Raw genomic sequence first — 22,205 nt, forward strand, 5'->3', positions numbered from 1 at the left:
GAATGAGCCACTGCTCTCGAAGAAATATTCAGCCTGTAAAAAAGGTTGAGAATAATAAATGATAAATAAATTAAATAAAAATGTTTGTATATTTCGCTCAGAATCTGTCTGGGTCGTGTGTTGCTGTTGTTTTATTAAAAGCTTTTCATGTATTAAAATTATTCCAATCACCGAGCAATTTATCGAGCGATAAGTTGCTTGCTGAATTGTTCGATTTAGTTTCTGAGAATATTTTATCAAATGATGATTATTCTGTCAAATGCAATTTTGAAATTACGAATTAATTGTACACGAACATACATACGTACTTGTGTAGTTTGTTCGGACACTATCCAATCTGGCCAGTTTTATGTAGGTCGAAAACACAGAGCGATGAAAGTGGCACATGGTTTTTTTTTATATAGTTTTAAACGTGCGAAAAATTGGGCCCAGTACGCACCGTCCCAAAATGACCCCCTGGAGCGTTTTCATTCAAATTGTTTCCATGTATTTTTCTTTGCTTGACAGTGATCGATAATGGTGCATCCCATATTTGAAGAAATGTAGGAAAACTTTCGACGTTCCACGTGCCACGACCCGTGCTGTGTGTTTTCGCCCTTAGTGTACACATCATAACAAATTGACAAACGAACTAGCGTGTTCATACACAAACTGTTAGGCATAAGTTTAATTATTCTCAATCGTTTATCTATGTATGTATACATATATGGTTACCCTTGGTTGCAATATTTTTAATATTAGCAGCAACGGGAATTATAACAGCGGTTTAATGTGGTTTCCATAGGATTTCCTTTTTAAATACTTGGCGTTTTGACAACTCAAAAGTTTCTACAGTTAAAAGTTCAATGTGATACCTGGTGAGTCTATTTAAAGATAGCTTTACTAAAACTAAAACCAATAGTTCGTGTATGAATAAATTAGTATGTTCATGAACGAACAGAAGTGAACACGGACTGTTACATATACACGCAGTCCTCGACATTCGTACATTCAACTTTCATAAAATTCGCTATTTCGTACATATTTCAGAAGTCAACATTTTAAATTACAGATTTTATATATAATATACAAAAATCGCTTATTTTGTCACACTGACGATGCGCATGGCAGTCTGTCAACTGACATCATCCAGACGTGTCACAACGAAAATGTGCAGGTTTACTACATCCATATATGTACATATGTAGTTGTTAAATGTAAGTATTATCTGTAGCTACGAACTAGGCCTTTGATCGGATTATCTAACCGATTATATCGTGTTGTGAAAAGCCTTATTGATTGGTAAATAAGTTGATCGTCGGTAAAGAAGTCTATCGGTATTTAATTGGACAGCAAATTGCTCAAATAGTTGAGCAATTCGCTGGGTGATTAATTGACAAATCCTTGATGAATGGCCTTTATAATACGTGGTCCATTATTTATTAAATTATTGTTTTGAGTAATTAAAAGACAGTGATGAATACATTTGGGATCATCCGACCGATCTGTTACCAAAGAAGTTGTAAATCTACAGCAGACATTTTATTGACGATTTATCTGCAGACAGACAGTCACGTCTCGAGACTATTTGTCGCCTTAGGCATAATTCCAAATGCAGCCCCCTCTATATGTAAATGTGATACAATCGAACATTTTTTTCATGATCATTTCATAACGTAAATTTATTCTGAATGTCTTCAAATTTATTTGAAATATGATTTAATGGAAGTAATTAAGATGCTTTCACCTGGATCGGTTGATAATTGGCTTTCCATTCTTGAATGTCAAAATATTTACGCGCATTTTTATTTTCAATGTTAATAATTCGGGTCTACATCACGGCATCGAAAGGTCGAAAGATCGAAAAAGCAAATATCGGAAAGCAAAGATCGAAAATCGAAAGATCTTAAGTCGAAAGATCAAAAATAATGTATGCATGGTAAACGGTACTATGTATATATAATATATATCAGTGGCATGCGGTGAAATTATCTCTCTTTTTGTCGTACAGCCTTGCTTAATGTGCGCGGACAGTATACGGGAGGCCTGTTCCTCTTGTATCCTGCTCGCGCAAATTAAGTGAGGCTGTACGACGGGGGCAGAGAGTTTTACCGCACGCCACTGATATATATACTATGCTTTTCATATGTAAACGAACATTTTCGATTTTTCGACTTTTCGATGCGGTGACATAATAATGAAAATCACATAATAATGAAAATCTTACATAATTTGCCGCCCCTTAAGCGTTAATTGCCCATGCCACAGGACGTCCCTGTCTGCAGACAAATCGCATATATGTATGGATGTATGCCCACCCTTATAAGGTACATAATACCGATCCAGGGATATTTGTCAAGGAATGTCGTAACGGTCAATGATCGTTCTATGTAGTTATTCGATTTCCGAGTTCGTACATTTTCTAAACCAAGGTTTAGAAAATGTACGAAGTATGTACGAACAAGGTTTTTATTATTTCCGCTCATTTCCTTTGTATTGGAATTCTGGCTTCTCTATATCCCGAGGGATGAGCGCAAGCGATAAAATGGGCAGCATCCCCCTCGACGCAAACCTTGATTTTACTACGCGGCTACGCCGTGTCCTGGTGGCCTAGTTCATCCCGTGACCATGACACGTTTCATATTATAATGCCTGTATAAACGGCCGTTGGAAATTCCATCGATTGATAATAATGAAAAGATGTTCTTTAAAAAATATCTCGATTCCGTCACGAATTGTCCATTACCGTGGAGAGACTGTCTAGAGCAAAATTGCGGTATTTAATTATTTTCCATGAATTCCAATTATGCGTAATTTTCCTTGAAAGTATAGGTATCGTACTGGATATTAATTGAATTTTTTAAATTACAGTATGTCACCGAAAAAATGGGTGGTGCCGAAGGCACAAAGCTGGATTTGGATTTTGTGGAAATGGAAAGAGTAAGTCTTAATTGTCTTATATCAGTTTCGATGTATAAAATCATATTATTGATTCTCATTTTATCGATTTGCAGAAAACTGATGTAACAGTTGAATTAGTAGAGGAATTGCAGCTAAAAACCAAAGAATTCCTTCAACCGAACCCTACCGCTCGCGCTAAGATGGCGGCCGTGAAAGGTATCTCTAAACTCTCTGGACAAGCCAAGAGTAATACTTATCCACAGCCTGAAGGTGTTCTCGGCGACTGTATGCTTCTTTATGGCAAAAAATTAGGCGAAGATTCTATATTTTGTAAGTTGTTAAAAGGCTTATCTTATCAGTGGTTTGTTTTTGATGTATTTTTGAATTTTTGTATATTTTGTCTGTTTATATTCAGCTCAAAGTTTAGTTGAAATGGGAGAATCTATGAAGCAAATGGCGGACATTAAGTATTCACTTGATGACAATATTAAACAAAACTTCCTTGAACCTCTGCATCATTTACAAACTAAAGACCTGAAAGAAGTTATGGTATAATATATTTTTATTTTATTTTTAATTTAAGTTTTTTTTTTTTTAATAATTATTACATGAAATTATTTGAATTATAGCATCATCGGAAAAAATTGCAAGGAAGAAGACTCGACTTTGATTGCAAAAGAAGAAGACAAGCGAAAGGTAATTAATTCCTTCTTATTATATGCAGACAAATTCACAATTAAAGTTCAACATTTGAAACGGCCAGGGTTTGTAAGAACGCAATTGTATTTTTATTTCATTTAACATTTTGATTGCTTAACATAATAAAGCACATTTGCTTAAAATAACTTGATTATAGATTTAAATACTATTTCTACACTTTATAGGAGTTTTAGTTTGGATGGGATATAAGATGTGTTATTTTATAATGCAATTTTAAAATGATTGAAGCTAGTGAACTAGCATGTTTTTATTTGTTTAATAGTTATTACTCGTGCATCGAATAAATTATATATTTTTTAGTGTCATGCATATTTTGTTTCTTGAAAGTGTTTATATATTTTTATTAGTTGGTCGAATGAGTCCATATGGCAGTCCATCGCATAATCAGTATTCAGGGAGACAGGGTATGTTTTGACAGTGAAGAAACAGTCGTTAGAAAACTTCATATCATCATCGCCTTGCTGCGAGCTAATGTAGAGAATTATTCTGATTTTTTGTTGATGAAGCGTGCTGAAGTAGAAATTATTATTTGTTGACTTTTAATATATAAGGTTTTTGTAAACGGTTATAATGTTAGCACAATTATCAATGAAGAAAGTTTTTGACATACAACATACATATATGTACATATATGTATGTTGTTTAAATTAGTGCTAAAATATAATAGTTTGCAAATAGCCTTCGATTTAAATTACATACTCTCCCATGATTTGAATTTAATGTGTGTCCATATTTAATAATAACGTTGGTTTTGCTTAAAATAGGTTGCTGTTAAAAGTATTGTCAATATTTATATGAATTACTTTGCTTATAGGTATTACTATAGTACATACATATGTAATATTTATTTTGATTTTGTTCACTAATCTGTGTGTTTTGTCCTCCCTTTTTGTTTCATGATCCTCTCCTGATATTATTTTATTTGGACCACTGATACGGCATTTCCTACCCACTTGGGATATTTTTCATTGGATCATAACTCCACACTTCACGTTTAACAAATTGTTTTTTTTGGGATTTTATATCATTTGAACTGATTGCTGCATTTATTTGGTCTGTATTATTTCTTTCGCTTTTCATTTTTTTCCAATATATTTCATTAAATGATTTATTGCCATTTTTTGATTTCATTGTATTTCAAATTTTTATTTTGAATCATCCTTATTTCTTGATCATTTTAAAATGATCATGTCAATCCATAATGTGTGAGGACGGATTCTTGTTGATAAGGATCTCATATTCCAGATGATGAGATAAAGCAAGCGGAAGAGAAATTTGCCGAATCTTTACATCTAGCGCAGTTGGGAATGTTCAACTTGTTGGATAACGAAGTGAGTTTATATTATTAATGATTATATACAAATGTTATAATTAAACAAAATATACAACGTACATATATTTTTGCTGTTTTTGCGAGAATGTATCAATGATCTTAAAATCTTTAATCCATTGAGGCAGGTTAATATACATTTGCACACACCTGTGGGAAATATTTCCATTCGCTTTTCTTAATGACTTTAGATATCACAGTGTCATAATATAGAATTGAAAACCTTTTTCGATATAAAATGATTATCAAAATTACTCATTAATTTACAGGTGGAACAACTTGCGCAATTGACATCATTCGCAGACGGTCTTCAAGAATATCATCAGCAATGTACGGAAATCCTCAATGTTCTTGTTGCAAATCTGCGAGAGAAGTATGTAGTATATGTAATTCGAGTATTTTTAATAAATAAAAAATTCGAAATATATTGACTTGTAATTTTTAGAATGGATGAAGCTGCATCACGACCCAAATTGGAATTTGTACCAAAGACACTGGCAGACTTAAACATTGATGGGGTATCCACAGACGGATCACATGGTTATAATAATGGTAGACCCTCACATTCCATTCAATCCGGTTCTGTCATAGGCAGTACCCATGGTTCCAATCAAAACCTGTCCCGTCCTCAGGTCAATTCTAACCTTAGACACAGCTCCTCCATAGGTAACATTTCATCCAAACAAACAAACTGGATCGTTCACAACAACACATCTAAGCTGTCACACAGTAAAAGCTCGAACATCACTGATAAAAAGCTTTCTGTTAGTAATACCAATTGGGAAGATCCTTTCAACGCTCCATGGGATAGAAGCGGTAACGGTGTTAGCGGAGGGTGGCAAGCTAAAGGAGCACAGCCTCCTCGCCGCCCTCCAAGCCAACACAACGCTAACTTGGATCCGTGGTCAGGTGATTCTTTTTTGTTTTATTTGTTTTACCTTTTATTTCGGGATTTTTTTCTTAAATTCTGGTATGTGGAGGTGGTGGGATATCAATTTGTATGCATCGAATGCTATTATTATGTTTGAACGAAAATGTATGGAAATTTTACTAACAAATGTATGACACCAAGGCATGCAAATAACTAATTACATGTGCAAGCATTTGGGATGGATTGTGTTTTGGGTAATTGGAAGAAGTATTTTTTGGTGACGAATTACTCATTTAATGTATATTTTTATTGTTGAAAGAGTACTGAGATACATGTGTATCAGTGGCGTGCCGTCCATACGTCTATGGTCAGACTTTCCTTTTCTTTTTTAAAACTACATAATACATTTCTTCAATACTTTATGTAAATAATCAAAAGTATTTTGTTTTCTTCATGTTTTTTTATTATTTAAGTATTTTTTCACAAAAAAACTATATATGGTTTTTAATTTCTTAAAATATAAATATTTATTTTCCCTTAAATCTTAGAATATATTAAATATTAATTAAGTATGTATGTATTATTTTTATTTTTGTAATTGTACATAAAATTGTGATTAGTTTTCATTTGTGTTAGTTTTATTTTTTTTACTATTAATATTACATGGTTTTATTTGACATGGTTGTACATACATATATGGAAAAGAATTTGAAATAAAATTTTGACCCACTTACACCTAATCAATTTTCTTGAAATTTTACAAACATATGTAAATATTTCTGGTGACAAAACAATATTCTATCAAAATTTAAGTTGTTTGCCTTCCATAAAACTGATATACAAAGTACTTAAATCATTAGTGAAAGTGAAAGCTGTGTTGATTAATGGGATTTGTTTACTTTTACGTAATTAATTAATCAATATTTTATGCTGAAATTTCAGATCAGAATATATCGATTTTTTACAATAGTACGAATAAAAATTAAACATTTTAAAATTCTTTTCTAAAAAGGATTTTTTACATAATATTTTTTTTATATAAAATAGTCACTTTGCTTATTGTATGTTTGATTGCGTTTGTACATTTTGCAGATACACTACTGGTCAAAAATTTGGCGCGTTTCTGTTTTTGCATTTCGTTTAAAAGTTACAAAGAAATGCAAAAATTAAATGAATGAGTCAAATAAATATTAAGTGGATCATTGGAATTGTTGTAAATATTTTTTATATTATATGTACCGTTTTTTGTTACAATTATTGTATATATATAGTTATTGTTTTTCTTTTATTATTTATTGTCTTTATTATTAGTAATAAGCAGGGCTGTGGAGTCGTTTAAAATTTTACTGACTCGGATTCTGCCTTTATCTTATGGTCTGACTCAAAAAAATTATACATATTATACATTAAGTACATTTAAATTTGTATCATTTCTCCAATGTCAACGAATTAAAGCTAATTATAAAAAGTAGTCAGACCCTCGATTTTTTTTACTTTTGATTTTTTCGGCTGACGAAATTTGGGTTCTTATCCGATCCTTTTCAAACTTTGCCATTTTGCTCGGTTTGGTCATCAATATATGTGGAAATGAAGTCTGCCATTACGATGGTGAAAAATAATGGTAATAGACACGTTTGAAAATACTCCATCATTACAACCTTTGTATTAGCTTCACTCGGTTATTACGACTTTGACTCCCCCTAAAATACCACGACTCCGACTCCACAGCCAAAGTAATAGGTTATAAATATTATGTACATACATGTGATGTGTCTTGTACAAATGATGAGCTAATTTTCTAATCATTGCATTTCCAACTTTTGTTAATTTTTTTTTTACTTTTCAAATTAATAATTAAATCAAGACACTTTTGATTGAATCAAAAGCTTGTAAAAAGTGGTAATGTTACGATTGGAAAATTATAAAAAGAGTGTCTGTAATATATTGTATTATACATAGCTGCAATGAATGATTATGTGTGCTTGTTAGAATGAAGGTTTATAATTTTTATTGATCACGGGTCCAAGAACAACTTCAAAATTAAATTTTCACAGAGAACAATATCAAAATTAAATTAAAGATTTTATTGATGGGTGCTGTGTTAAGCTTTGGAATCATCACCATAACCAACACAATTTACATGAGAATCGACCAAGTTCACAGACAAGTATTTCCAAAGAATATTTACCATTCCTTTTGACGTATTCCTACTTTCTTCCTTTTGATGTAGTTATTACATTTAATATCTTAATGCATTATATATATATATATATATATATATATATATATATATATATATATATATATATATATATATATATATATATATAATATATATATTGATTAATTTATATGTTAGCATGATTTCTTCAACTTCCTTTTTCAAGCTTTAGTTTTAAAATATGGAATGTATTGGTGTCAACTTTTTAATGTTCTCTATTACCGCATCAAACATGTTTCTTTCACTTAATTTTTCAATGTTATTAAGTGTTCATCTTGTTCCCTTTGGTTCATTTTTTTGTATTTCTGTTACCCAGTGCTTGAAGTTAAACTCTCGTCAGAAACAATAGTTTCGCTGACTGATTTATGGTTTTATTGAATGCTTCGATTGATGTGTAATACTTCATTTTCAGAGAATTTGTATAAAAAAGATTAATTGGTGATAATTAATTCTACGTACAATTATTAAGTTAATTTTTTTTCTCACAGTGTGCATAGAGAAGACGTTTCACCACTTCAAGCCTTGGTTATATGCGAGTATGTGGTAGAAATCAATAATGAAATACCATTCTGCCATTTAAATAAGTCATGATTTCATTTTCATTTTTATTTCTATATAAATTCCTATTTGAGTGCAAAATAAAACTAGGAATCTCCACGTATTTCTTATTTTCAGCTCACAATCACAATATGTAAATGTACATATAATTAAACATAACAATTTTGATGTGACCGGAAAAAACGAGCATTATTTTGAAAAAATAACGAGAATATTATCAATGCATTCCACTTTAAAACTGTTCATTATAATACAAAACAAAATCGGAAGTTGGTGTAAAATCATTACTTTTCAGTAAAATATAATTTCAACACATTTTTCAAATGAAATATAAATTATTAATGAAATATAGATTATGTGTCTATGAAAACGTTGCATGAAATTGTAAGTGGGATTTTGAAATGTGTTATGCCTCTGTAGGAGGTTCCAATGCTGGTTCTCCGGTCCACAAACCTAACAACCTGGAACTGTTTCCAGGAGGAAATGCTCAAAATAATCAGCGCTCTACCAACGGTAACATATGAAAATATTCTATATACATACATATATATATTTTTAAACCTGTCAAAATTTTGTTTTTGCAATGTAAACTTACGTTATGTGAATTAAGTGAAGTTTTTACATCTAGCTTAATTAGTTTGAATTATGTTTTGTGTAATTTACTGTTAATATACATACATTTGTTTGTATTCGGATGAATTTTTGTTATTATAATAATAGCCATTGTTTTTATTTAAAAAAATGAAAATGTATATTAAGTTTAATTAGAGAGACGAAAATATAAACACCACTGTAGTTTGTAAAAAATGTGTATTTTGCACTCATTTCTAGATTAGCTTAAAATAGTGCTGTCATTAATTTTTATTGTCATTGCATGTTTAAATAATTCATTTACATCTATCAGGAGGATCATTATATGTATATCTATATTCTATATATTTTGTAAAAGAAAAACCTCATTATCCAACTATTTTTGGCCATGTTTTTGTTTGTTTCATTTGTTTATGATTAACATTTATATTTTATGATTTAAGTGTTTGTTTTATGATTATTTATTCAATATTTTTTTGTGTTTGTGCTATCAATCGAATAACCAATATAATCTTAAAATTAAATTCAATTAACATTATAGACATATTTTTATTGTATAAATTAATAATTTTTAAAATCAGACAAGTTTTATCTAACAGATGTAATATTTTAATTTTGATGAATTTCATAATGTATCTAATATTTAAACTTAACTTTTATCATAATACTGTTTGCTTTATGTAGTCTTATATTTTGCCTTAGTTAGCCCTTTGAATGCTGACCAACGCCGATCGGCGTTTTGCCAACAGGTCCATGGGTCTGAAATACGCCAATAGGCGTTGTATTTTGAGGATGTACAAAGAAAACAATAATACTACCCGCTAAGCCTTTCCAGGTAGCATTGAATAAAAATGCATTGAACATGGGTCGTGTAATCCATGTCATTCATTTGTCAACGTTTATAAAGACTGGTTTACACCGGAATTTCTGAATTTATTACCATAGCAGAATTTCCCGATGGAAATCCCTAATTGCTGAGTATTTTAGATTGTAGCTTGGTATTTAGATTGTGTACATTTTAACAACAATGAAGAAGATTGAACTAGTTTTGGAAAAATACATTCGTTAATAGTCTTCTTTTTTTATTTTATATATTGAAGCAAGATATATTAGAGAGTCTAAACACAATTTTACAAAACTCGAAATCCTCGGCGGTAGTGATCTTGGTTTGTTTGGATTAACTTCACTTTTTTTATACCGGCTTTCTATTGGATTTCTAAATAATTCTAGTTGGAAATGTTGGCGAAATTTTCAGCGTGGCGGGCTTTCAACAGAAAAGACTCAAAAGTCAGCACTCAAAGGGTTAAACATATAATAGTAAATAATTATAATTATACTTAAATACATATAAACTTTCTATGAGTGTGAGTAATTTGGTTGTTTTGCAGTAGCTATACATATATATGTATGTTTTAATTTAAATTTTATTTATGTATGCCTTTATTTAATACCTGCTTGTATTTTTTAAGTGTGCTTTTCATGTTTAGTTTTGTGTATGTGTGCTCGATATTTGAAACTGGTGTTTTGATACCAAATACTATTTACTCGTATTTTAAGAACCTGTCATAATATAATATATTTACAATTTAAATTTGTAATGTACTTTCAAAAAAATCACATTTAGCATGTGATTGAAATATGTTTGACTGTTTTTAACATTTGATTGTTATGTTTAGCTTCTCCTCTACCTTCACCAATGAAATCTCCTGCTAGGACTCCCATGGTAACTCCAGCCGCTAATAAAATGCCCGCTTGTACTGCTCTTTACGATTTCGAACCAGAAAATCCAGGCGAACTAGGTTTCAAGGTACATATGTATATTATACAATAATTGACGGATCATAGGTATTCATTACTGTATGCTAATTGAATGTAATTTTGCAGGAAAATGATGTCATCACATTAATAAACAAAGTAGATGATAATTGGTTCGAAGGCAGCGTCAATGGCCGCACCGGCTATTTCCCCGTTTCCTATGTCCAAGTCTCTGTACCATTACCGTAAATTATTTTAAAAATTTAACCTGCCATCTACTGCTTGCCACTACCTGATTTTAAACTAACCGAAATCAATTGCAACTTTTTAAATTTGATTGATGCATTAATGAATTATATATTATATTATATGTAATAGAATAGTTTTAATTAAATTATTTACGTAATACTTACATGTGACGCAATGTATGTATCATGTTAATACATATAATTATAAACGTAAATATTATATTTCGATTATTGACAACATAAACAAATTGAAATATATTTTTTAATCTGCGTAAATCCCCTCTAAAACATTTAACGATTTCACCCGAGATGTTGTAATGTTTTATTTTTTTAATAATTTTTAATGCATACCTGAAGTTTTACTAAAGTTTTTATCTTTTTTTTTATACTTTAGAAAGTGATATGTATTTGATGCTAAAAACTGTAATCAGAGAAAAAATTTAAATATTTTTGGTAGATTTGTTACAAAAATGAATTTCTAATCTTGTACATTGTACGTACTACTTGCATATATTATTACATTTTCAAAAATTTAAAATTGAAATTGGCATAGCCGAATGAATAACAAATATAAATTTCACCATTATTTAGATAATTACATATGTGCACCCGATAAAATTGTTACGAATTTATTGACATTACTGATATTATTATATAAATTTTACTTATATATATTTTTATTTCTCAGTGCTGGTTGGAAATGTGTGAAATGCAGGATTTGTTAAACATTCCAATATCAAATGGTAATAATTTTTAGTGTTTTACAGTTTTTCAATTTGCTTTTTTATCACAGTTGGTGATAAAAAATGACAGTGATATACGTATATGTGTACTTGGTCATATCGTGAAATATAAATATTGAAAGAGTCAAATTACGTGTGTGCTTTAAAATCAATTTTTTTTTTTTGTTAAGACTTTGCCATAATAATAATTAAGAGTAAAATGTTCATAACCATTATTATATTGATAAATTTGTCATTTGATTTGCTCTCTCAAATAATTTTAGGTGTATGTATCATACAATAATGCTAAAATTGTATACTTAATATGAATTGATTTTTAATAATTTTATGATAAGTTCATTTTGTTGTGTAATTATTGTTATTTGCTCATATTTCGTAATTTTTATGTAAATATAAATTAGTACATATATTTTTTTAAATACAATGCATTACGTTGATTATTTTTATGCAAGATTAAATCATTTGAAAAGGTTTGTTCACGATCCACTTAATAAATGGTTTGAATTTAAAATTTGGACTTGCATATCATTTATGTATTATTAAATAATACTCTATGCAGAATTTAATCTAAATATATTTTTAACAATACAATTTTGTATTAAAAAATGTCAGTAAGATATACATATATGCAATGAGCCAAGTGATATAATATTAAACTTTTCCTGCTGTTCTAATGGAAACTTTCGAAACAAAAAATGTATATTGTGGATCCAATAATACTTTAATAATATTTTCTTTTTATTTATACTCTAAAAAATTATTATATAAATACATACGTATATATATATATATATATATATATATATATATATATATATATATATATATATATATATATATATATATATATATATATATATATATATATATATATATATATATATATATATATATATATATATATATATATATATATATATATATATATATATATATATATATATATATATATATATATATATATATATATATATATATATATATATATATATATATATATATATATGGTAACGAATCATTTTCACCATTCAGGGATATTATTTGTAATGAATTTATTATATAAAATTGAATTGTTGGTGTGATATTAAAAATGAAAATTTTAACAGTAAAGGATAAAAATTGAATTTATTTTCGTTAAAAATTTATCCACTTTGTATTATTATTTTTTATTTTGCATGTACATACATTGGCTTCTTTTAACACACATTTTTTTATGAATTAAACAAATCATGTATGAATGGGTCTACATATTACAGATTGATAAATTTTGATATTGGAAAGTTGGAAGATCACAATTGGAGAAATATCCTAAAAAGAAATTGATTTGCAAATATCCGATTATCGATGCTGTGATATCAGAAGTTTTCACTGTGATTGAAAATGTCTGTATAGTTTTGCAGTTAGATTTGTTAAAATCAGGGTTGCCAACTAGCCTGTGACTTAAATCTAGATGTACTACACGGAAATAGCAGTCTGACGAGTAACACATAAATTAATGATATATAAAAACACATTTGCACTAGACACTCGAATGCACATTACAAACATATAAATGTAATAATAACTAGTTATTATAAATATTACGTATATATTTTAATGTATTTGTGTTTTTATATGAAATTTAGGTTTTTTTGAGTTTTTCAGTATAAGGAGTAAGAGGGGGAATTGTTAGGGAGAGCTAGTTATATTCCGGGAGAGTTGGCAACCCCAATTAGTACTCCTTTATGGTAGTGAAACACATTTAATGCGAGTTGCTAAAGTAAGAGGTAAGTCATAGCACTTAACGTCAGTTTCGGTAAGCCTTCGTAGTTGTCAATGGCGTATGTTCAACCGAAAACGTTTAATGATAAGTCAAATAAAAATGTTGATGTTTGCAATTTGAGAAAAATATATTTAAAATTATGATCATTATAAGATTAATATATGCACATATGTATGTGTTATGCAGAGTTATGTATATTATAGTTCCAAGCAATAGAATGTTGTTTGTGAAAAATATAATTAAATTCCCACTTTGCTTCTTTCGACATTTTTCTTTAAGTTTCACCACGAATTTGACAAACTCTTAAGTATTGATTATTTATAATGTGGATAATGTGAGTTTGAAGTTTCTCGCCGGACTTTAGCTGGTTTTGGGACTAATGTATCCGTAAGGGATTGTCAAAATCTAATCGTTTTGAGATTAAAATGACAACGGCAGCTGAACAACCATGCAAAATGTTATAATTGGAATGAGTCAAAATTAAAGGCGTTGATTTATTGTAAAAGACTTGTTTCTTAGATATGAGGGTAAAATAACGTAAAACTTACTAGGCTATTTTCGTTATGATTGTTTTTACTCGAAAATTGTAATTTTTTATTTTAGAGTTTGATTGATTGAAGATTCCGAAACTCGCACTTTATTTTGGATTATCGAAATATTAATTTATTTAAACTTTTGTTTTCAGTTGTATGATTTTCTTTTATAACCAGTTACCATTACATGCAGGTATTTATATTTTATTCTATTTATAACAAGGACTGGATTTCTTTATAGTGCATTATAAATAAAATAATGTGCCACGATTTTGTTATTTTCATTAAATAAAATCGGTAATTCGGAGGCTATAATATATGGATTGGTGAAATATTTAAATACCACTATCATCAATGGGTAAATTTTAATATTTTTCATTTCCAATCTAAAATTTTAAACTAAAAAGTTGATTTAAGCCTTAACATTTTTTTTTTATCATTAATCATTGATTTTGTTGCATAATACTGAAACTAAGTTTCTAGTTCCCCGTGAAAGCTGATATATTTGTTAAAAAAAATCTTCAATATTAGCACTAAATATTGTAACTATTTTTAAGGTGTTTACTATCACTATTTTCTTCCCATATATACATATAAATGTGTTATATATTTGTTGTAATTTGTCTTCTCGATAGTGAAATGTGCAATATTAAATTCAACGATATATTATACATACCGATTTCAGTTAATTTCAATGCTTTATTATTTATTGGATATATACTTTTTTTATAAATATATAATATAATTGGTATTTTCATTTGATAGATGTATTTCTTAATTGTATTCAAATTCAATGTTATAAGTTAGTAAATATATTGCGCATTGATTTAAATAATAATTAAAGAAAAAATTAACCATTTTAAATAGTGTATACAATTAATGTCTCATAAATATTTTCAATGTTGATTAATTCATGCCAGATTTAAATAATATTTAAAAAGTGTGTATCACATTAATTAATATCGTTGTTTTAATATTATATATATATATATATATATATATATATATATATATATATATATATATATATATATATATATATATATATATATATATATATATATATATATATATATATATATATATATATATATATATATATATATATATATATATATATATATGGTAGATGTAATGAAATTTTCGTTGTTTAATATTAATAGAATCTAAGAATTGACATTGCCAAATTACAAAAATAAATTTCATTAACCATTTTTTATTGTTATCGATAATCCACGTTTCCCAGTGTTTAAAAATATTTAATATTTTTTGCTGATTACTCCAGTGGTAATGTCACTTCTTGATAATTCTACGTGACCCCAAAAAATCTGGCATATATAAAGACAATACCTAGTTGTAATATTAATTACTAAGCTCTATTTATTGTTCGTAATTTAATCATATATTTATAAATCGATGGTGGATTTATAAATTTGCATAAATAATTGTTTCGCACATGTCAAATCACATACTACAAATTTTATGCGATTGAAAAGTACTATAAATTTTCAGATAAAACAAAATATGGAATTTGTAAAATATGTGGTACATAGTATTATATAATTAAAATAATGTTGTGTACACATTTGTTTTAAAATACGCAATCTGATTTATATTGAAATCATTCTGTCAATTAAAGTATACATACATATTTGATTATTTGAAATATTTCACTTATACCTGTAGCTTAATTAAATATTGTTTATCCCGTTTATTGTCAAGTTGATATTTCATTGCTGTTAATCTATAATAAACATTCAGATGTAATGAAACGTTTTGCTGATATATTATAATATTAACAGTTTGTATTGGAAACATTCACATATTGATATTGTTATCAGTTGTAACACATCGTTCCTTCAATCTATTAACCTGTATTCTTTCGTTCCTTGTATGTATGTATATATTTATAAATACATACACTTATAATATATATGTATAAACAATACTGTCGAATTTGCCTTTAAAATACTCAGGATATCTTGTCTTTGAAATGTGTGTTAAATATAAATATGTATATCTACATATATATGTATATGTTTCTATGTTAATGTTGACTAATTATGTGATAAGAGTTTGAAAAGTGTATGAATGTTTTGTTGAAAGTTAACAAGAGTTGATCAAAATGTTTGTAATAAATGAAAAAAAGTATATTATATGAACACATTGTTATTTAATTATGATATTTTTCTTTTATCTTGTATTGTACTCTTATCATTCTATCTGTACTTTGCCTCCAAAATTATAAGAATATACAATGTTACTAATAAATTGTAAAACTAAACATTTCTTTATTAATTTCAACCTGCATATTCACTCATCAAATCAGATAAGAATGTATTAAATGGTCAGTAAATAAAATAAGTCGTCAGTAATATGTACATAATCAAAATAGTCGGTTAGTATTATAAATGGTCTCTATCCATTGTTTATAAATTAAATGGTATGTGATTGATTTAAGTAATGAGTAATTTATATAAAAGGGTTAGTATTTAAATTAAAAAGTTAGAAATTTAAAAGAAGGACACATGTATGAACAGTTTGATTTAATGGATGTTTATGGTAGCCGGAAAACATGAAAACAGAAATACAATCAGGGTACAATACGATACAATAAGATACGATTTGAATATTCATCTAAAAAAAAATACATGAAATATTTTAAAAAAATGACTATAAACTAAGAAATAAGATGAAAATATTTAATTATTGAACAATATTAAAAAAAAAACGTTAACCGAATAGCAAAATTAATCTTGGTCAAGTAGAATATTGGTGTTTGTATCATACCGAAATACCAGAATCAGAGAATTCAGCATATATGATGTCCCATATTGTAAAAAAAAATATTATTTTTACTGACCGCTTTTATGAATACTTACTGACCGTTTTTTATATTTAGTAACGGATCAAAAAAATTGTTGCTTAAGATATACATATACATATATGTATATCTATACATATATATAAAAATCAATGTTTGTCTGTCTGTCTGTCTCGAATAGGCTCCTAAACCAAAGAACCGATTACGATGGAACTTTCAGGATTTGTTGTATGCATGTCCGGAAAGATTACTGTGAAAAAAAAAGGGAAACACCTCTTAATAATAATTACGTACTGACATTACGTACCACTCATAACAATCCTACATATCTATATAAATCAATGTTTATCTGTCTGTCACGTATGCGTTCCTATACTTAACTATAATTTAATTTGATTATTAAGTATTAATTTGAAACTGAAACATTCACTTATCGAAAGGCATCGAGAAGCGGAAACGGGAACGGGAATTGCATTCGTTATTGTACGATGGAACTTTCAGGATTTATTGTTTGCATATCCGGGAAGCTTACTGTGAAAAAAATCGGCAAAAAACAGGAATGGAAACGGGAAAAACGGGAATGAGTGGCATTGCAACGCAATAATTTCAAATATTTTTAGGGTAAAATAAACAAATAATTGAAAAATTTCAAATGTGTTCGCTGCCTGCGTTTTCCCGACAAATGGGAACGGGAACAGGAACGAGAACGGGAATGGGAACGGGAACAGGAATTGCATGCGTTATTGTGGCATTGCAACGCATGTCGGGTTCAGCTAGTATGTATATAAAGTATACAGTTCTATTTGTAAATTTATTTCGAATTTAATTTAAAATATTTTATATAATAAAAAAAATTGAGTCATTTGTAAAACAGCATTTTAATTTAAAAATATAATATACATATCTATGTATGAAGAAAATATGTGATATTAGCATAGAAAAATAGTATTTATCGTTTATAAACACGCCCTTTCGCAAAAATCAGAAATAATGGGGAATTTCCCTGATATATCCGACCACTATTTTTGTGATAAGTTTATTATGCGATTTTATGATGCGTGTGGCGGCAATTGCAATTATTTTATTCACCAATTTCGATCAATTTGCATTCTTCGTGGATAAGCTACCCCTGGAAATGTGCTAAAGGGAGGGATAATAGAATTGCTTATTTCGAGTAATGTGCACTTTGATTAGTGAAGTATAACACCATAATTTGTAATAATATAATAATTTTCTAAATCATAGTAATCCACCAGTAAAAATATATATATAACTTAATAAATAAAACAAAAAACACAATGCTATTTCCAGAATATTTTAAATGTGACAGTCATTCTTAATATTTTACATGGTGCATATGCACGAATATTTTGTAGCAGGCATGTGTATGTAAATGTACATATATTAGACTAAGTACATATTCGTACATATATTATTTTTGTGCAAAAGTCAACATACTGTGACAAAATTACCTTTTACGCTCTCTACTGATAGGGGGATTTAGTTTTGGTTTCGTACCCCTCATATCCCTTGCTAAATCTGGTCCCTCGGGTATTCATCGTGACACTATTTAATTCATTAAATACAACAAAAAAGCACGTAATCACTTCACACCTCGTATATGCAATCTGAGAGCAATAATCAGATGTTGTACATATGTACATATTTCAAATATATTTATGTAGTCGTTGTACGAAGTTAGAAAGTTCCTATTTGAAAAACTTTCAAAATTGTTACATTTAAAAAAAAAATAGAAATTGAGTCATATTGATAGTAAAAAACATATTCAATGTCTTCAAAATGTGATAAAATACTTACTTAAATATTTGAAAATCTCTCAAATATTTAATATATTTAATATAAATATACAAATTACCACGCAAATATTTGTATCTCACCAACTTGAATTTTCATTCATTTATTGCACTCATTACAAAATATAGCTAAAAAATATATATATATATATATTGATACTTAATATAATGCAAATATAAAAGACGATGTTGAAATTGTTTTTGATTTTTTTTTAAATTCAAATTCGTTTATATAATATATCGATTCATTACTTACTAAATTAGACCCTTCAGTATTTGGTACTCAATATATTATCCAAATTATACATAATAATGACAGTTGTATATTGATTCTTAAATTGAGATATAAATATTGATATAATATTAAAGTTGTTCAATTTAATTTCTTTAATATGTATTAAAATCATTTTTTTTCATTAAAAACTTAAATTATTTCGATGTACGTACGCAGTGGCAACAGAGGGTTAGATATGCCCGTAGCCAACTTCACAATTGTAATCCCCTAAAAAAAAATCAAATCTTTTTCGAAATAGCTTGAAAATAAGTATCAATTTCAAAAATATTAAATTATATTGAAATAAAAGAGTATATTGAAATAAAAGTGCAAATTTTTATAAAAGTAAAATTTAATTCAGTGCCGCAAGTGAAATTTTTTATTTATTTATTGATATGTTTTCTAATTCATATCTGTATGTAGATATAAATCAGAAAATGTACAATTTTATTTCATTTCTTGATTTGATGTTCTTCTTGAATCGGGTGCACCGTTGCCTCTCTCCACTCTGCACACCAATAATTATAATTTAAGTGAAAAATATTTACTCCAAAAAAATATTTATATTATTAAAACATTAAAACGATATAGCCGGTTTAATATTTCATGACCCTGAATATTCGAAGACATTTAATTTTGACAGGTGGCTCCACATTTTTCAAAATCTTAAGTAAGTATTAATCAGTTTATGCTAAATAATACTATCGATTGGTATTCAACGTGAATTTCCTTACAATTTCGAACCCGTGAACAAGTGAATCATGCTTACATGATAATTTTACAAATTTATTCAAATCATATATAATATCGCTATTCTTATTTAGTCTGTCTGAGATAACGCTCGCCGTATTAAAATAGTCGTTTCGATTCGACATAAATACATGTATGTATGTCACAGCTAAACCACTGCCAAAACATATATATAACAAAAGAAAAAAACAATAACAAAAGAAAAAAACTTCTATATATACTATTGGTTACCAATGTTTCCTCTTGGCAGAGAATTTACCGCCATCTATTGACAATTTATTTAATAAATTAATTTTTCTATCGGTGTTTTATATTGTTTACATGTAGGTAGGTAGTTTTATTCCGCTATTCTGTGTGTCTGCGATAACGCTCGCCGTACTATAAGAGTCGTTTCGATTCGACATATGTAAGTCACAACTTAACCACTGCCAACAAAATTAACGAATATAATTCCGAAAGAAAAAAACTTCTATATATATATACTGTTTGTTACCAATGTTTCCTCTAGTAAAATTAGTCTCTGAGCATTATTTAATCAATTAATCAATTATTTTTTCTATTAGTGTTTTATATTGTTTAAATGTACATACTCGTAGGTTGGTAGGTAGCTAGGTAGTTTTTACCATTTCTTTTTTCATATTAAACAATTAAATATAAATATATTTAAAAGGTATTTGAAAAAAAACGACCGCGTGGGGGTCGAACACATGACCGACAATACATTTCCCCATTCCCCATTCCCCAATACAACAATCATGCGATGACATATTTTTTTGATTTTTATATTTAAATTCTTTATTATTACTAAATTATGTTCACAATACATCTTATATCTATTTGAATAGCTACTGATCATTTTATATTTTATATTTTAAAATTTTAATTTAATTTTGTTAGTAATCATAGTATTATATTATTCCAATGTTAATGTACAGCATAATAGGAAAGAGCTCAAAAACCTATGTACAATTTTTATAAATGCTCATAATACATCTAATTCATAATATTAATTAAAGACTCTCTAAATTCGATGACCTAAAGAATGCGATGATATGTCATCGGGAACAACACTAGTGTTTAATATTCATAATAAGTTTCCCAATAATAAAAATCAAGTAAGAATATTTTTTCTTATAAGCATTTTAAATAAACGAAAATTTTATTCTCATAAGAACATAAAAAAAATGGAATATTAAATTTTTCAAAAAAAAAAAAAACAATTGCTATGTATTATTTAACAGTTAGTGGTTCACAGCTAACTGTAGTTTCAGAATAGTTGACTAGTGAAGGGATGTTATTTAGCTCCGCCCATATATAGCCCGATGGAATTTGATTGGTTGAGCGGATAAAATAGGCGGAGCGTCGTCGATCGCCTCCCATTTGTGTGTTTGTCTGCCAGTCGCACATCAGACGTGTCGGACATCAACAGTCTCCATTGAAATCATCTTGCCTAATCTATTTAATATAAACACATCATCACTTTTACAAATACTTCATCGAGTTTTTCACAACCTACGTGCGTTATTTGTCGGTTATTCAAGCGTGAAAAAAAATGGCGATTGACTAAACATTCAAGGAAGCTCTTCTTCAACTTTGACTAAGAATGTCTTCTTCGGCGAAAAAGTAAGTGATTTAAATTTATTTAAAATAAATTTCAATAGATTTAAATTTAATTTCAGATTTGTTCGACTAAAATGATTATTTTTAAAACTTAAATATATTGAAATTATATCCGTAGTCAAACATTAAGATTTCCAATTATAGAAAGTACATTTTTAATAAAATTTATAATTCTTTTTTTTTGAAAATGTTACGATTTATTGTTTTAAAAGTTTTTATTTAGTTTTATTTTTATTTAGTTTCATTTAATTAAGTTTTATTTAATAGTTATTAACAGAGATCGGTGGAAAGGTTGCAAAAAGTGGTTCGCTATTGTCAACTATTTTTTTTGCTCTTGCTTTGTAAGACGATGGTAATTGACATTAGTGAACCATTTTTTGTGGGCAAAAGCAACTTATCCGCCGATCTCTGTATTTATGTATGTATGTTTGTTTGGGTCGTAGATTCCGTGACGTTCAATTTAATAAAAAGCAAATGAATATTCAAATAAATTTTAATAAAATAAAAATTTTCAAATAAATTTAATAAAATGTTTACTATTGGATTGGCCATGTTTAAGCGGGTTATATTACAAATACCGAGCGAAGCCGAGTAAAAACACTAGTAATATATAATTTCGAAACAGACTTTTTAACTACATATGTATGTATGTCAGGTTTGTTAGGAACATCGAAAACAAACCAAAAACTGCCCAAATCACGTTAAAAATAG

General features: G+C 28.1%; 2 protein-coding genes across 4 annotated transcripts in view; one reads left to right on the forward strand and one right to left on the reverse strand.

The window, feature by feature from the left end:
* Window positions 1-11,425, forward strand: part of EndoA (SH3 domain containing GRB2 like, endophilin-A) — a 48,970-nt gene extending 37,545 nt beyond the window's left edge. The window contains exons 3-12 of one of the 3 annotated variants that reach the window (XM_077428887.1): window positions 2,851-2,919; window positions 2,994-3,210; window positions 3,296-3,429; window positions 3,510-3,576; window positions 4,831-4,931; window positions 5,200-5,303; window positions 5,376-5,482; window positions 9,001-9,093; window positions 10,848-10,978; window positions 11,056-11,207. In XM_077428887.1, the coding sequence (XP_077285013.1) occupies window positions 2,851-2,919; window positions 2,994-3,210; window positions 3,296-3,429; window positions 3,510-3,576; window positions 4,831-4,931; window positions 5,200-5,303; window positions 5,376-5,482; window positions 9,001-9,093; window positions 10,848-10,978; window positions 11,056-11,175 (1,143 nt within the window). In that variant the 3' untranslated portion in view covers window positions 11,176-11,207. Of the gene's footprint in view, window positions 1-2,850; window positions 2,920-2,993; window positions 3,211-3,295; window positions 3,430-3,509; window positions 3,577-4,830; window positions 4,932-5,199; window positions 5,304-5,375; window positions 6,286-9,000; window positions 9,094-10,847; window positions 10,979-11,055 lie in introns of those variants that run through there. The other 2 variants (XM_077428884.1, XM_077428885.1) reach the window with 2 other exon arrangements.
* The window catches only part of LOC143910245 (zinc finger MYM-type protein 1-like), a 727,250-nt gene that overhangs the window by 62,845 nt on the left and 642,200 nt on the right, over window positions 1-22,205 (reverse strand). The window lies entirely within an intron of this gene.

Source organism: Arctopsyche grandis, chromosome 4, assembly GCF_051622035.1.
Source record: "Arctopsyche grandis isolate Sample6627 chromosome 4, ASM5162203v2, whole genome shotgun sequence".
Classification (NCBI taxonomy): domain Eukaryota; kingdom Metazoa; phylum Arthropoda; class Insecta; order Trichoptera; family Hydropsychidae; genus Arctopsyche; species Arctopsyche grandis.